The sequence below is a fragment of the Gopherus evgoodei genome, chromosome 4 (assembly GCF_007399415.2).
Source record: "Gopherus evgoodei ecotype Sinaloan lineage chromosome 4, rGopEvg1_v1.p, whole genome shotgun sequence".
In the NCBI taxonomy this organism is placed as follows: Eukaryota; Metazoa; Chordata; order Testudines; family Testudinidae; genus Gopherus; species Gopherus evgoodei.
Window position 1 is genome coordinate 31,717,774 of NC_044325.1, and position 18,417 is coordinate 31,736,190.

The 18,417-nt window shown below is 40.6% G+C and overlaps 1 protein-coding gene across 4 annotated transcripts in view; it reads left to right on the forward strand.

The window, feature by feature from the left end:
- The window catches only part of ITPK1 (inositol-tetrakisphosphate 1-kinase), a 244,742-nt gene that overhangs the window by 47,914 nt on the left and 178,411 nt on the right, over positions 1 to 18,417 (forward strand). For all 4 annotated transcript variants that reach the window (XR_003999941.1, XM_030558874.1, XM_030558873.1 and 1 more), the window contains one exon: positions 13,567 to 13,591. Coding sequence is in view for 3 of the 4 variants with exons in the window: in XM_030558874.1 (XP_030414734.1) it covers positions 13,567 to 13,591 (25 nt within the window). In the remaining variant the exon portion in view is untranslated. The remainder of the gene's footprint in view (positions 1 to 13,566; positions 13,592 to 18,417) is intronic.

Here is an 18,417-nt window from a genome sequence, read left to right on the forward strand (position 1 = left end):
CAAAACTGATCCTTGAGGAACTCCACTAGTAACCTCCTTCCAGCCTGACAGTTCACCCTTCAGTATGACCCGTTGTAGTCTCCCTTTTAACCAGTTCCTTATCCACCTTTCAATTTTCATATTAATCCCCATCTTTTCCAGTTTAACTAATCATTCCCCATGTGGAACTGTGTCAAATGCCTTACTGAAATCGAGGTAAATTAGATCTACTGCATTTCCTTTGTCTAAATAATCTGTCAACTTCTCAAAGAAGGAGATCAGGTTGGTTTGGCACAATCTACCTTTTGTAAAACCATGTTGTAATTTGTCCCAATTACCATTGACCTCAATGTCCTTAACTACTTTCTCCTTCAAAATTTTTTCCAAGACCTTAAATACTACAGATGTCAAACTAACAGGCCTATAGTTACTCGGATCACTTTTTTTCCCTTTCTTAAAGATAAGAACTATGTTAGCAATTCTCCAGTCGTACGGTACAACCCCTGAGTTTACTGATTCATTAAAAATTCTTGCTAATGGGCTTGCAATTTCATGTGCCAGTTCCTTTAATATTCTTGGATGAAGATTATCTGTGCCCTCCGATTTTGTCCCATTAAGCTGTTCAAGTTTGGCTTCTACCTCAGATGTGGTAATATCTACCTCTATATCCTCATTCCCATTTGTCATCCTTCCATTATCCCTAAGCTCCTCATTAGCCTTATTAAAGACTGAGGCAAAGTATTTATTCAGATATTGGGCCATGCCTAGGTTATCCTTAACCTCCATTCCATCCTCAGTGTTTAGCGGTCCTACTTGTTCTTTCTTTGTTTTCTTCTTATTTATATGGCTATAGAACCTTTTACTATTGGTTTTAATTCCCTTTGCAAGGTCCAACTCTACATGGCTTTTAGCCTTTCTCACTTTATCCCTACATGTTCTGACCTCACTAAGGTAGCTTTTCTTGCTAATCCCACCCATCTTCCACTCCTTGTAGGCTTTCTGCTTTTTCTTAATCACCTCTCTGAGATGCTTGCTCATCCAGCTTGGTCTACAACTCCTGCCTATGGTTTTTTTCCCCTTTCTTGGGATACAGGTTTCTGATAGTTTCTGCAGCTTTGACTTGAAGTAATTCCAGGCCTCCTCCGCATTTAGATCCACAGGTTCTTCAGTCCAATCCACTTCCCTAACTAATTTCCTTGATTCTTTAAAGTTAGCCCTTTTGAAGTCAAAAACCCTAGTCCCAGATCTATTTTTGTTGATCCTTCCATCTAGTTTGAACTGAATTAGCTCATGATCACTCGAACCAAGGTTGTCCCCTACAACCATTTCTTCTATGAGGTCCTCACTACTCACCAAAACCAAATCTAAAATGGCATCCCCTCTTGTTGGTTCTTCACCTGCTTGGTGAAGAAATCCATCAGCTATCACATCCAGAAAAATCTGAGCCCTATTATTCTTGCTAGCACTTGTCCTCCAGTCTATATCTGGGAAGTTAAAGTCTCCCATGATCACACAATTCCCATTAGTATTTACTTCATTAAAAACATTAAAGAGGTCTCTATCCATATCCAGATCAGATCCCGGCAGTCTGTAGCACACCCCAAGCACTATCTCAGGGGAGGCTCTAGTAGCTTTCTTTCCCAGTGTGATTTTGCCCATGCTTAAGTGATTTGCTGGATCAAGGCAAGAATGTTCAGTACATTGAGGATCAAGCCCAAAGAAAGGAAGGAGAGTCTTGTAGTTGAGACAATGGATTGGAAGTTGGGACAACTGAATTCTAATCAGAGAGGTAGCTGTGTTAGTCTGGATCTGTAAAAAGCAACAATGAGTCCTGTAGCACCTTAAAGACTAACAGATGTATTGGAGCATAAGCTTTCGTGAGTGACGAAGTGGGTATTCGCCCATGAAAGTTTATGCTGCAATACATCCTTTAGTCTTTAAGGTGCCACCGGACTCATTGTTGGTGAGTTCTAATCCTGGCTCTGCTACAGTCAATTCCCCATCTGGGACTGACTCTCCACTGATAAAATGGGAAGGATATTTCTTTTCTAACTAACAGGGGTCTTGAGGCTTAATTTGTTCATCTCTGGACAGCCTATGATATTATCCAGTGGAAGTTGCTGCTGAAGTGTGAAGTCTGAGGTGTTTCAGTTATTTGAAAAAATGAGATACTGAGTATTTATTTTGCTCTGAGCAAGTCAGGAGTTGAAGGGTGGAATGACAAGGCTGTAAGGATATTGATATAGCAGGGAAGCACCCAGATAGCTTGTCTCTAGCGCAAATTAGCATGGTTGAAAAGATACTATCAAGTTAGAAAAGCCTAAACATTGATGTTTTAAAAGCTGTTTTTTCTTGTAGACCTTGAAGAAAAGGTCCTTGTCAACAAAACTCATCTTAAAAAAAAGTCCAGATTTTACTCTTTGCATTTCACCCATATTGGCTTATGAAAATTGCACTTCTTGTTCCATATTTTTTCACTTTCAAATTGTCATGTAGCAGCATAACTTCCCTCTTCACTGACATTGTCAAAAGTCACAGAAGGTGAAAATAAAACAAAAGGGTTCTCCAGAGTTTCCTTTTCATTCTCTTTAGGCACAATCTAAATTTTGGACCTGACATTAGCTTCTAGTGTCCCTTTTTCGGGTTGTGACTTGCCTTCTGGTGGTTTGTTAGAACTGGTGCTTACTGCAGAGAGAAACTAAAAAATAAAACCCTCCCCCTTTTCAGCTCCCCCGACACTTGTGCCTTAGACAAATTTCTGCACTCTTTCTATTCTCTATTCTAGTGGGCAAGTAGGCTTATGTTGTCCTGCATATATAAAACTTATCTATGAAGGGGGAAGAAACCCACATTTAATCTGTGTTGAACCTTAAAAGAAAAACTATCTATCTTATAGCAAAGCAAATCTCCATATTAAAAATTGTCTTCCTAACCCTGCACTACATAGCTGATACTGTATGTGTGCCCTCTGTGTTATCACTGGTGAACTGATATTGACTAGACAGGGAGCTTATATCCAATGAAGGAGAAGAATCTTTTGATTCTTAAGCCTAATTGATGGTGCCCAAGTCCACAACCTCTAGAGAAACAGTCTCTGCACGTCTCAATGTGCTGAGAGTTGTAATTCTATAGGTGTCCAAAGGAAAACACATACTGTCTCTCTCCCAACTGTGTTTTGCATTGTAAAAGCCTCAGTAACCTGAAATGTTTGATTAACTAGTGTATGGGGAGCAGCTGTTTGTCTCCCCACACCCTACATTAATGATTTATACGGTTTTCTGCTGTGGCCATAATAAAATATGTACATGGGTTTCACAAGCCTTGGTGTGCATTTGTTAAAGATTAAAAACCATATTGAACAATGAAGCAATTGTATGTTGGGTCACGTTTTAACAGGAACCTTAGAAAGACTCATCTGGTTTAAACATTCAGTTAATGAATGCTTATCTCCTTATGTCTTCTGGTAGTCTGTGAGTAAAACATTTCATGGGTCTTTGGAGAGGAAAGGTTCTCGGGGGTTTCCTTTTCTGCCATGTCCCTGTTGTGTAGGGACAAAACTCTCTTCTCCATGCCTCTCCTGGCTTTTTGTCTATCTTTTCCCCTCTGTTTCTTGAATCACTGCCCTCTCCTTGTGACTTTTGCCTTGTGCACAGCCAGCATTTGTTGATTCATAGATTTTTTTATTTTTTAAGCCCGCAGAGACCATTATGACCCCAATTTTTAGTGTGTGGGTTAGGCAGGAGGACAGATCAGGTAAGCTTAGCTGGCTGCCTGACACAGGCTATAGAATTTCATTCAGTAATTCCTGCATTCAACAGTTGGTATTGGCTATAGGCAAGGCAGAGGGAGAGAAAGAAGGCTTGCCAAATAGCCATGTGCTCATCAGTGAACTCATGTCAGTAGGTCATCAGAAGTAGCTGATCAGCATCAGGTGATCAGGAGCTGTTCATTAAAGATAGGGGAGAAATCCCTATGTTGCTGAAGACCGCTTTAATCCCAAGGGCATCAAAATGCGCTCTGCTAACGTTGTAATGGTAAAGCTGTGCCATCATCACAGGAATTGTGTGCTGGATGCTCCCTCTGCTGCTAGTGTGGAACTCCCATGGTATCAACACTGCAGTTGATAACAGGAATAAACTATGTAAAAGCAGGAGTTGGGCCACAACCCAGCACTTTTGTTGTTGTTGTTATAATCTTCATTGCACTGTGGCAAGCCATGTGATAGGGTAACAGTGGGTTCTGTTAGCAGCTGCAACATGGAGATCTGTTGTTCTGAAACTCCTGTGCCTACAAACGAACACTCAAGGTCTCTCATTTGTTGGCGGCATGCTCACTTTCCTTTCCTTTAAATATATTCCTTTTAATTTCACGTGACCTTCTTTAGCCTTGTATGTGCTGTCTTTCTTGATTGGCATTATTTGCTTTAAACAAGCCTTATGATATAGTATGAAAAGAGTGCCAATGAAGCAAGTGATTATCATCAGTGCATTGTCACACACCACATCCACGTGCCTCTTACTCTATTAGTGTATTGCCATGGAGTAGCTGGAGATAGTTTTCTCCAATGATTGGTCGGTGTGAAAAATATTTTGCTGCTGTGGCTCGTTTTGAGCTCATCTTATTGGCCCTCTTGGGTGCAGGTAACATGCATCCTATTGCAGGATGTTGACCAAAAATGGACCCTCGTGTTAACCTTTAGTGCCTTTAAAAATATATATATATATATATATATATAAAATAAATAGGTTGATCAGATGAGCATTGAGGGGCAAAAGAATTGAACTAGGAAGAAACCTATCTGCTATTTACTCTAGAGTGGTCCTAGCTATACTCTCCAGACATGAAATAAACACCCAGGGTGAAATCCTGTCCCCATTAATTCAGTGGGAATTTTGCCACTGATTTCAGTGGAGCCAGGATTTCACTGCAAGTCTTTACAGTGGGCCTTTTTACACTGTTCCACTAGAAGACTCTAAGGAGATGTTCCTGACATCTTCACTTTTTAGTTAGTGGAAATGGAACTCTAAGGAGAAGAGACTAGGCTGTCGCTGGCTTTCCGAATCCTACTAAAGTGCAGAAAAATTATCAATACCCCAATTAACAAATTGGTGAGTGTCTTAATGCACAGAGCAGGCCTTTCTCACCTTCCAACTACTCACCTTCCTTATTTCCTAACCTATATGGATAGTGTCTTGATTGAAAAAGGAAGGATTGAAAATCTCTTTTGACATATGCTGTGTTAGTTCTATCTCTTCTCTTCTACTTAAATCAAAAGGAATTCAGTAATTTATAACTGCTGACTCAAACAATTGCATATTTGATTGGGTTTGTTAAGACTGAAGTAAAGTGTAGATTTTAGAAACTTCTTAGTAATTGTTAATTAACAAAAATAATACTAATCTAACCTATTGTAGGTATAGTACAGAGAACTGTACCCATAAAGACAGAGAACAATGGATTTTGTTTCTGATTTAGACATTTTAAAGTACCTACAAGTATCTTGCGAAGCGATGGGCCTTGCGTTTGGTTTAGTCAGGGGTTAGGCTTCGACTCCTGATCTTGTGAGCTAAGAAGTCCTATTGCTGGGGTCCCTTTGCTAAGTGTGCATGCTGCCCCCAGCTGCTGACAGTAATGACCAGCTGTATCCACTGATGACCTCTCTTAGGGTGGTTTGAGGATGGGGAAGTAGTCTCCAAAATAACAAAGGCCCATGCAATTACTCAGAATCGCTATCCGTTACTAATATTGCTACAAATGACTAGTAGGATGGCTAATTGCCTATTTCTATTAATTTTCTTTAGATAGGTATAAATTATTCTTTCTTCCCTCTCCAGTCCTCTTTAGGTTGCGTTTCTCTTACTTCAGGATTCAGTGTCCCTGCTATGCAAATGATGAACAAGGATTCTGAACTGGAATCCCAGAACAGTGTGTGTTGGGAAAACCTTATCCTTATTAGACAGAAGAAGATAGTCTTACAGAACTCAATAGCACTGATATATGTTTAAAAGACTCATTTAAAAAAAACAAAAGGAGGAAAATAAACTGCTTCAAGTTTATGGATTTTGATGACTATTTTAGTAATACAGCTTGTTTTTAGGAATAGTGCTAAAATCAGTAGCCCTGTAATATATCTTGAAACCATTTCTGTAAGTGAAAGTCTTAATGTTTGGGGATTGAAGCTAGCTTATTTGTTTTCAGTTATTGCCTGACATGTCCAGTTTATTTCTGCTGGTTTTTCTCCCCCACTTCACTTCTTAAATAAAACAATGTAAGAAGTGAAATTTGGATGCTATCTCTTTATCCAGTGGCACTTTAGTTCTGGTCCTCCATGGTTCATAACTTACCTGGGTTCTAACTGTGCTCCTTGTCATTTGGTGGTGTTTATGGATGGATGAGTGCTTGAATACTTCTGGGGTGAACTTTGCAACGAGGTGTATGGAGAGTCAATGCCTGGGCTCACATTAATATTAAGGAGTCACATTGCTGCCTGTCTTCCAAAAAATATACTCTCTTGTCATGTCTATTGAGATACAACATGATATGATGCTTTGAAGTTCTGTTGAGAACTCGTTGGTCCTGCGAGGTCTCATACTTGTCCAGTGGGGATCATATTAAAATCATTTACAGTGATGTAATGTTTGATTTCATGTTCATATTCATGATGTTCTCCAACTATGTAAAATTATGTGGGATGGGGGAGAGAAAAAACACAAATATTGTGGCAAATGTAACTTCTCTCAGTGGTAAAGGTAATTTTTTTTAAGTGGCGTTCATTACAGCAGAAATGTAAATTGGGTGTGGAGTTCAGGGTCATTTCTCTCACTTTTTCAACCCACCTAAAATGAGAGGCCTCCAGAGTTAATGACTGTGTAGTCACACCTTTTCTCCAGCAGTGCAGGCTACCTCGCTGTGACTGAGGTGTATTCTTCTTCTTCCTGTGCTACGAGATGCTTTAGAGGGAGAGAACAGCATTGGGAAAGGCAGATAGATACAGGTCAAGGAGTGGCATTTTTTACCATTATGAGATTTAAGAAAATATTGGTTGCAGAAGGAAAAACTTGCTGAAAGGCAAATGTATTCCTGGTCTAAACTGGGAAATTTAGCACAGACTTGAGTTCCTGGGGCTGAGTGCAAGAAAAGCTCTCTTTTGGCTCAATCCTGCAAGTGCCAAGTGCTTCCATGACACTGAGCATCCTCTACCTCAGTGAACTTCAGGGGGAGTTTATGGCACTTATCGGATGGAACCAAGCCTTTCGTAAAGGAACCATTGAAGAGCCTGTGTATCCCTAAGGAGGGCAGTAGCCCATAAACCTTTTGGAATGGGGCAGTCCATCTGCATTGGCTCAAGTGGTTCCTTAGTAACTGCTGGTTGCAATCAGTTTTAATGGCGATTACAGATACTATAGTTGGAATAAATTCTAGGGAATGAAAATAATTGATCCATACTGCAGGGTCATGATGTTAATAATAAAAATGCAGAGTACTCAGACAGTGAAATTCTGATACAGACAAGCTGGGCAAAGAAACCTTTGTGCCAAGAGGACAGATGGCTAAGCAGAATGTCTTCAAGATGTTAATGACCAAGTGAAGGTGAGTATATGTGAATCCTGTTGGCCAACTGAAGCTTTGTTATATCCGGAATCAGTAGATGAAGGTACTCTCAGTAGATATACCCACCCACTCCTTTGATTCAGGTTTCAGAGTAGCAGCCATGTTAGTCTGCATCCGCAAAAAGAGCAGGAGTACTCTATTTTATTTCCCTATGTTAAATATCCTCACACTTTCTTGTCAACTGTCTGAAATGGGCCATCTTGATTATCACTACAAAAGTTTTTTTTTCTCCTGCTGCTAATAGCTCATCTTAATTAATTAGCCTCTTAGAGTTGGTATGGGAACTTCCACCTTTTCATGTTCTCTGTATGTGTATATATATCTTCTTACTATATGTTCCATTCTATGCATCTGATGAAGTGGGCTGTAGCGCATGAAACGTTATGCTCAAATACATTTGTTAGTCTAAGGCCAGGTCCACACTACAGCGTTAAATCGATTTAACGCTGTAACCGTCGACACTACAAGGCACTTAAAATCAATTTTAAGGGGTCTTAAAATCGATTTCTGTACTCCAGCTAAACGAAAGGAGTAACTCAAAAATTGATATTACTAAATCGATTTAGGGTTAGTGTGGACGGATATCGAAGTTATTGGTCCTGTTCTTATACTGAGCTACCCAGAGTGCACCGCTCTGGAAATCGATGGTACCCTGGGACCATGGACGCACACCACCGAAGTAATGTGCCCTAATGTGGACGCGTAAAATCGATTTTATAAAACCTGTTTTATAAAATCGATTTTACTAATATCGATTTAAAGCTGTAGTGTGGACGTAGGCAAAGATGCCACAAGCACTCCTGTTTCTTTGATTCAGGCATTCCTAATCTTCAGCTTTCTGCACAGGAGGAGCATCACTCCAGATCAAGACCATGATGGTAATTTCCATATGGTCCAGGAGGCCATCATCTGCTGTCTTCAACACTTAGGGATTCAAGTGAAATCCAAACTTATACAAATAGGTTTTTGATGATTCCAGTCTTGGAATCATGCTGGAAAGGCTTTGTCGAGAAGGAAGGTTTTGCAGTAGTATTAGGAGGCTTGATTTAGTAATAGTTATAAAGCACTCTGGGATCCCATTATGGAAGTCCTTATAAAAAAAACAAAATATTTTTTTACTTTACTACATGTAAAGAGGCAATGTTGATTAAAAATGCTATTATATTAAAAAAACAAGCTTCCTTACTTGTATTTATAATCTTAGACTATTAAAACTGATAATTTAAAAAATAAAATCTGATCATTATAAATGCTGTTTGTTTTTCTCCGCGTCACTCAGCTCAGACAGTAATATACACTGCTACTTTGATATAACGCCACCCGATAGAACATGAATTTGGATATAACGTGGTAAAGCAGTGCTCCGGGGTGGCGGGGTGGGGCTACGCACTCCAGTGGATCAAAGCAAGTTCAATATAACATGGTTTCTCCTATAACGCAGTAAGATTTTTTGGCTCCCAAGGACAGCATTATATCGAGGTAGAGGTGTATTAGTCAGGTTAGCCTTTTGTTTTCAGTCATTTTCTCTTGCAGGCTGTCATTCAGCAGTACGGTGCTTCAATGTTTAGGTCTCAGATACTGCTGGGAAATGTTTAAATCACCTGGGATATATACAAAAAGAATAAATTAATGAAACTATTTCTACTGAGCTTTAGGATTTGTAAAACCTTCCAAAGCATCAGTTATGGGCCTATGTTAACCTGATGGTGTCTTCTTCTTTTGAATTCATAGATCAAACTAGCTTAAAAATATCAGAGATGGGGGAATCTAATGAAGTTACATTTTAAGGATTTCAGTCATGCTTGCATGTGGTACAGTTTGCTTCATAGCATAAGAATGGTTCAGAAATTTCAAGCACCAAAACAACAAGCCAGAACAATCTTCTGATTTTTTTTTCTGTTGAGAGTTAATGATGTGGCAATAACATGACTAGATAACACTTATTTCTTTACATGCAGCAACACCTGATTCCTTCTGAGAACAGTGATTAATATAGAGTCCTATGCCAAAAGGGAAATAAACCAGGAGCCCTCATCTGTAATCTGTGCTGCACCCAAATAGGTTTCTATAGCTCCAGGCATGCTGTGTCTGCTTGTGGTGTCGCAGCTTTGCTGCAAAGGATTTTATTTGTTTTTTTTCAGTGTAAACCACTTCTTTCAGAGGCTTAAATGTGGGATAAACAATTCTTCTGCACTGAAAATTGGAATATAAACACCCTGCCTAGATATGAGAGCTTTGTGCTTTCAAACAAAATATGGTGTCTTGGGATCTAGTTTAATTCTAACCTTTTTGGAAGTTTCATAATATCCATGAAATGAAAATGTGCAAATTAGTTATCCTGAGCCCCAACTGCGTTTCCCATTTTGAGGGAAGAGGGAAAAGCTTTAAAATTAGCCTGTATTTTTGTTCTCAGAAATGACTTGCTCTGTGTGTGTGTGTATGTGTGCGTGCAGCCGATGGGTGTTAAATTATTGCTGCTCCATGCAGATGAGCTGGGCAGGGAGGCCTTTTATTGGACCTAGGAAGGAGGCAGTCAGACTGCAGATGCTTGCAGTTCCTGAGTGCAAGGAGAGGAGACTGGCTGCATTGCTCTCTCCAAAGGAGAGGTGTGTGTGAGTGAGATGGATCCTGGCTCCTTTGTCCACCAGGAAGAACACAGTAGCACCCAGAAGGGAAAACTCTTTTACTATAGTTTTTGGCAAACATTAGTGTGGAGCATCTTTGGCAGCATCCAGCCGTACCCACATCCGTGTGCTTCGCCCAACACGTGTGTCTCTCTCTCCAAGAATCACAAATTTGGCCAAAAGAATTCCTAGCGGTCTTTTCATTCTTTGCTCTCAAGACAATGGTCTGTTGGCTCAGGACTGACTGCTTCTACAAGAGGTTGTAGGTTTTTATTTGGAGTTTGTGTGTGTGTGGTGGGGGAATCTTGTGCATGTTGATTGGATCAGTAGTGGTCTCAATACAGTTTAGTCCACTGCCTAATATGGAGTTGTCTTGTCAAAGGAATTTGCCCAGTGGAAACTCTGTGGCTGAGATACAGGATGCGTGTGTGTATATCTAGATTTGAAGCATCAAGTAGGGTGATCAGTACACTGGAGATGTAGCTAACTCCAGAACTGATGACGTGGTTGCCTGTCTGAATGGGCTTTTCCCTCAGGAATAAGTCGTTCTGGCTGTTGAATGTTGTTGTTCTGTTTAAAGAACTTTAATTTTAACAAAGCAATTTCAGTAAAGACTCAATCCAAGTTAGTTACTTCTCAGAAGATTTAACTTTTCTGGTTCCTTCTCCTCTTGTTTCTCAAGGGAAACGGAACATTTCAAACAACCAAAAGGAACACAGCTCTTCTGGAGAGAGGCTGAGGAAGGCCCAGCAATGCAAACCAAAGTCACAACCATTTCCACCCTCTCCTCTGTCCTTTGAGCTTGTGTTTAACTTTTTATCCAACACAACACAACTTTCTTACTTACCATTTTTGCGCTAAATGGAGTGGTGAGAAGCTAGTGTAATTTGTTCTTTGGACATATTGTTGCATTTATGGTACAGTCAGTGCTAGTAAATTCCAATCAATTTGTAAAGCCTGTTTTTATTGGGATTACAAAAAGCTTTCAGACTGAATGTTCCTTGTGTGAGTTTGGCAACCAGGATAGAGCTTCTCACTCCCTGAAAACAGAAAAGGATTTATTCTATGTACTAGTAGCTGAAATCCTGTGCTGTTGCGCAGGTGGAATTCGTAAAGTCATGTAAAGTTTGTAAAAGCCCAAAAAAGCTGAGAACTTAAAAATTGCAGGGTACAGACCACAAATCCCTGTGAGGGTTGAACCTGGTTATACTCTGAACGAAAAGAGCTCTCCGCTATATGTGTAGCTGTTTCCATCGCCTCACACTGACTGTGCAGACAGACTAGGCTTCAGAGTGATGGTTTCTGGAGTCTTATATCGATATAGGAATGGAAAAATGTATTCACCACCTGGGTTTGCTTCTGTCCATAACGAGGCTTTGAATGTTTCAGCAGCAGCCTCAGACTTTCTGCTTATTACGAGGCATTGACGACAAAACTGAGCCCATTTTCTTGCTTAAGCACTGGGTATTCTGAGGTGCTTGGAATGCTTCTGACGGGGTTGCAGCCATTGTTTATTAAACCTCTCCCTGGCTGTTAAGTGCCTTTTTCTTTTTCTTGCTACCTGCTATTGAAAACTTGGTCGCTAACTTTTTCTTTGCTGAATCATATTTTCTCCATAACCACACTAGAAATAGCTGTTTGGCTAACCTCATTTGCTGTGTGTTAATCGGCAGCAAGTTATGCCCCATTATTATCACTTGCTGAATAATATTGTGTTTAAAATAGATGGAACTTGCTGGCTGCAAAAGAAGTTGGAGATTGTCCACTTCTCTGTTCAATGATTTTACCTCATTTATTTCTGTTTTAATGTCTTTGAGCAGCAAACTCTCAATGTCCTAGGTGTGCAAATAAGGGAAACTTCCCATATCACTGTGTGATTCCGAGTTTGAGGGAGGAGAAGGAAGCCGTTTGTATCGCTTGTCTCTCCTCCTGGACATGTTCACTATTGTCTTCCAGAAGAACAAGAGTCTGGGTTGGGTAGACAGTGGGAGCAGCCACTTATGTAGTCAGCAGCTGTTCCCCCCCACCCACACACAGAGCCATGGACTCTACTGTCAAACCTCTTCTGTAAAGCAGGGGAATGTTGGCCAGAGTTACTCACTCTTTTTTCCTTTTCCTCGTGCCAAAGGATCTTTCACTTCTACCTGGGAAGTTAGCAGAGGCAAGTAAAAGGAATCCTGATCTAATGCCTCTTCTGAAGAACTGGCTCAATAAATTAAATTCTCTTTTTGAGTCTGAGAGGAAAATTGCTCTGTATTTAAATAGTCTGCACATAGAGGGGAAAGTGTCATGGAGTGGGCATGGATTTCTACTAGTAGTTTAGTGTGGTGTCAGCTTGTTGGATGTAATAAAGGAAGCATGTCTGGCTGTGTACATATGTGCTGCTTTGCCAGTGCCACAAGAGATGAAGGGCCAAGTTTGGGGAGAGCCTAACTTGCAACTCGTAGCCAAGTTGGTGTACCCCTAAAAGACTTCCTCGACCTCTGGCACTCTGACTGCTCTGGTCAGCCCGTTTTTTTTAGGCATGATGCAACTATTAATCTTAAGGCTGGAGCTATATGTGCAGGGCAGAGGGCTTCCTAATGAGTCCAAGACTTCACAATTCACTCCAGCAGGAATTAGGAATGGCCTCACATCTGGCCACGTTTTGGATCACGACATTGACAGCAGCTCTTGTAACCTGTTAACATTTCTAAGACAGCTTAAAAATCCTTAGGTCAGTTCCACAGTCCCTTCTTGCCCACGAGGGGTTGAAAAGAGGAAACTTTACTGATGTAAATCTCCATGTAGATGCCTGACAATGCAAAGTGGTCAGGTACCAGGGTGATGGGCGTGGTACAAGGACACGAATAAGAATAAAATGCAGCATCTTAAACTTGCATCTGTTGACTAACATAAACTTACATCCCCTTACATGTCACCTCTGAATTTGACCCATTCTGTAGGGTCAAATAGAGTGTTCCCTGCTTTAACGTGAATCTCTTATGCTTCCTTTGTCTGGTAGCTTATAAATTAAACCTGTGTAACATCCCTTATGACCATTCCCTGATGTATAATTTACATAATCTTCCATCTCACCTCCCAGGCCCTGATTCAGGATGATGCTTAAGCATGTGCTGAAGTTGGTCCCTATTCAGGACAGCACTTGGAATCATAGATTATTAGGGTTGGAAGGGACCTCAAGAGATCATCTAGTCCAAGCTTTTCTGAATTGGGGCCTGGAATTGCCTCAAGTACTGTAATGCAGTTTTTCCTTAATGTTCTAATATCAAGCAATGTATTTCTTGGAGTATTTGAACTGTTACTCTTCATCATTTACTAAAGTAACCCTTTGTCCTTTTCTTTTTTCCAGGAAAAGAGGAATAGAAGTCATACAGGTGAGTAAAGATTATTTTAACTTTTCAGTATAAAAAGCAAAACGCTTCTTCTCTCACTTTACAAAGAAAACTACTAAATCTCTGGCAGATTTCACAACAGTTGGTCTTCATTTTTTTTCTCATTCCATCAATCCTTTTCTTGTTTCATTCCCTTATTATTCAGACATTCACTCTGGGAAAAGCAAGTCTGATGCTGCTAAGTGTATATGATGGATCCTATCCAATCTGGTAGCCAATGATTAGGCTTTTCTTTTCTGTATCAACTAGAAAGAGTCAATAACACTGGTTATGATTAGGTGGTGTAATCTGTGTTTATTGCATTTAAATACAATAAGGCTTAAAGGAAAGAAGAGCTGCCTGCGTGTAAGAAACTCGTAAAGAAGTTAATCCACGATGCAGAGAATATTCTTGCAACACAATGAACAGGAAGGAGACTAAACTATTGCTTATTTTGGTATTGGCCCATCTACTGATGGTCTTGAGGGGTGACTGGATTTTCTTCCTGTTTGCTAAGTCTTCATGGCTATATTTCCACTGTGCCATAGGTAAAAGCAGTGCTTAAAGTAGTGTGAAAACAGTTGGGGTTCTGTCATCTGAGCTGAAATAAATTTTATGTGCTTGATACAGACAATTCACACTTTCATGTATATATTTTTTTCATAATAATCATGTTCAGTTTTTAGCTCGAGAAGCTATTTACCTATTTACTACTATTGTTTTTAAATGAGGAGAGAATTACACACCAAACTTCTATTGAGACAATAACTAGTTGTGATATTTTTAAATTTTAACATACTGTCCTTTGCTAACTCTAGTGATGGTCCAACATAACCTGACAAAACAACTTCCAAAGTCCTTCATAAAGGGGAGGGAAGACTGAAAGTTTGCCTCTCAGGAGCACAGCTTGATTTAAAAAAAAAATTTTTTGGCCATGTCTGTGATCCCACCCACTTCAAGCACTGGTTAAAGGGACATCGTGAGAGAAATGATTTTTTGAGCTTACAAGCAGAAGTTGGTACAGTAAAAGATATTACCTCCCGCACCTTGTCTCTTACATTCGTATCTGACGCTTTTGTTGTGCCAGGGTAACCCCTTAGAGCACAATAACTGAAAGAGATCAGAATACAGGCTTTGTTCCCAGTTCATCTCCTGCATTAGTACTTTGTATCATTGTCACTCCTTTTGTTGCTGGTCGCTTGCACTCTTGCCCTGCACTAAAGTGAGGACCTTGCTCACGTGCTCCTCAGGTGCTGAAAGAGGGAGTTCACCAGTAGCAGCAGCACAGCTGACACCGTGTACACTGTGAAAGAGAGATGGGGTGTGAGTTGAGGTTGTTTGATGTTGCCCTTGTTTCTGCCTGAAAGATCTTTCTAAACATCAGCCAGGGTGCAGAAAAAATCCTTATGGACATAAATAAAATCTTTTTTAAAAATCAGATCATGCTATTTAAAGACTCCTCTCTCAGAAAAAATACATTAAAAAAAAAAAAGGTTAGTTTGATAACATTAAATTTGGGAGCGTCCCTTTAAGGTGTATGAGAATATCCTTGTGAAAATCAGCTGCTTGACAGCATTACAAGAAAAGAGAGAATCTGCCTTAATGTCCAGCTGTATTTATCCTTACTCCCCTAGCATGCTACAGCCACGAACTCTTCCTCCTTCCCTTTGTCAGCTACTGCCAGGAGCTGAACAATGCATTGTTCATTGTTTGCTGTTTGTTTAGAATCCCCAGATCTATGCCTTTGAGATGCTGGTAATATTTATCAGCTTTACATGCTAGAGAAGATGAGCAATAGCCGGCATCTTATGATGATCATTATTATAACATTCATAATAATTGCTGACAGTTGGCTTCGGTATATTTCATTGGGTTTCTAACTTCTGCACTGTTTGTTAAAGTAATGAGACAGCCATATGAGAAGAACTCAGCACAGCACCTAATGGCTGAGAAAAGGGGAAGATCCTTTTTACTTCCCTGGGTTAAGTTCCTGTGCTTATATTATGATGATTGGGTGAGTCTCCATTATAGCAGGGCTCATAAGCAGAGTCCAGTTATTGAATGGGGGAGTCTGTAATTAAGTGTGGTTTAACGTCTGTTCAACTAGACACAAACCAAGTGGAAAAGACCTTTTTTAAACCGAGAGAGTATGGAAACGTTTGGCAAGAACTTGGTGAGGACTCAGTGAAAAGATACTTTTATGGAATCAAACCTCACAGCATTGTACAGGTTGCCCTAGGATCTTGACTTTGAGAGATCTGCCCCTAACAGCTATACCTGGAGGACAGGTGGGTAACCAGTAACCTTTACTTGAGCATAGCTGGTGAAAGACAATTATTTCCCCTCAGCAGCAAGGGAGGAACATGCTTCCGTGGTTGCACTGTTGACATTTCATGAAATTTGAGACTTACCTTCCTGTAATGGTCCTCACTCGGGATTTGCTTGGGAAGCGTTGCCTAGTGGTCAAGGCCGCAATCTGTGACTGGCAGGGAAGGGAGCCCAGTCCCTCCCACTCCACCCTTTGGGCTACCAATCGCCTGGCAACTGAGGTTAAGGCCTGCCACTTCTTGCCCCCCTCTCCCCAGTCAGTTTAGTCCAAGTCTTTCCTATCTTGAGGAAGTCTGAATCAAATAAGTAAGAGGGGGGGTTACCAGGGTCCACAGGTGGAGGAGAGGGGGATACTTCCCTCTCTGAGGTGGGTCTTCCTTTCCCTGAGGGAGGGCTCCTTTGGACAACTATGTTAGAGACTTCCCTCTGCTCTGTGCTACTGCAACTGTGGGCTGCAGGTCTGCTCACTTCCAGCTCCACCTCCAAAATGAGCTGTTTCCCTGTCTTTTAATTCCTCCACGAGATGGAGCATTTGCTGCAGGTGTGTGGGGCAGGGCTGACTGGGCCCAAAATCCCTTATTGCCCAGTGCGTGGTTTGTACACTCTATCACAGTTCCTCTGCAGTGTTGAGTATTTTCTTCCTTCTCTTAGTAAAGAATTTACCCCATAGCTCAGGGTATCCTGATAAATCTTAACTGCTGACAGCACTTTAGATGCCATCTCCCTGCTACCAAACCAGACCAAGCTATTCTGCACATGCCCCCTTCCCCCAATGCAAACTTTCTTTGCATAGAGATGTAACCAGAAATTTGTGTATTCTTTTTATACCAGACCCCCTGAAAACCTCCATTGCCCACATGGTGTGCTTCCTCAGCTGTGTTCGTAGATGAGGAATGATGGTTTTGGTATTTGATCTGCTGGACAACATTTATTTGGCAGTAGTGTTGTTTTCTTGTGTTAAGCAGCAGGACTTCTTTGCTTTCCAGGAACAGCTCCTATTGTGAGCTGTCCCAGCACAAGCCACCTCATATCCTTGACAATAAACAACTTGACACACACACACATGCACAGACCCTTGCATCTATGTTCCTATCTTGCACAAGATCAGAAATGTTGCCACTGATTTCTGAATATATTTAGTGTGATGTTTGTGTACACAGTCTACCAGGATACCCAAAGAGTCAGTAACAGGAATTTGCTGCTGACCTCTTGGATTCAGCAGGATGGCTAGTCTGCAGTAGTGTACTAAACAGGCATGTGGTGATTTTTGTGAACAAGCACGAAATCTTTGTCCCATTTCCTAAAATGTTGCCCAGGGTGGGTGGAGATCCATGGATCTTCCTAATAAAAGAAAGGAAGTTTTCAGGGAAGTGCAGATATGTAGGGGGGAGGGATAGCTCAGTGGTTTGAGCATTGGCCTGCTAAACCCAGCGTTGTGAGCTCACTCCTTGAGGGGGTCACTTAGGGATCTGGGGCAAAAATCAGTACTTGGTCCTGCTAGTGAAGGCAGGGGGCTGGACTCGATGACCTTTCGAGGTCCCTTCCAGGTCTAGGAGATTGATATATCTCCAATTATATTTTTTATATATTATATTTTCCTATTTCTCTTCTCTGTGAGAGGATAAGGTGACCCTTTTCCTTTCACTAGTGCTAATGAAAGCCACAATTTCATTTTCCTTATAGTTAATTTCTACCTATATATTGGTGGTGAGCCACTCTTGGATGACAGTTACAGACTTTGCTTCTGGATTTGATGTTAAGCCCAGCCTAAGTTTCTGACCTTTGTCTGAGACTTCAGGCTGTAGGTGTAGAATTGTAGAGTTCCAAATTCTTGAACAGTCAGCAGGCAAACATATTTGTGAAAATGAACTGGTGCAGGGCAAGGAATACTAATGGTAAGTTAAATAAGCATCCTCTTCCACCCACTGGTAAAACATTACTTTTGTACCAAGAATTTATAAAACTATGAACTATTGGAACTCATTTACAAAACTTTTCTTAAACATTACATGAATGTATTGTCTCATACTATAGAATTAGAATTTATAATCCCATTCCATAATGAGATAGCTTTGAGCGATAATGTATCTTACTTAAAACTATCTTTAGATATCAGAGGGGTAGCCGTGTTAGTCTGCATCTGTAAAAGCTGCAAGGAGTCCTGTGGTACCTTATAGACTAACAGACATATAGGAGCATGAGCTTTCATGGGTGAATACCGACTTCATCCGATGAAGTGGGTATTCACCCACGAAAGCTCATGCTCCTATATGTCTGTTAGTCTACAAGGTGCCACAGGACTCCATGCTGCTTTTATCTTTTAGATAGTTTTTTTCCTGAAAAAGCATTTTATCAAAAAAATCCGATTTTAAATGAAAAAAAAAATCCGATAAAAAAAATCATTGATTTTTATCCACCCTGGCGTCCAATTTAAGTTGCCTGTATTAGTTTAACTAATGTGGCCTCTTGCTCCCATCAGCTTGGCTGCCTAGCCTGAGGTG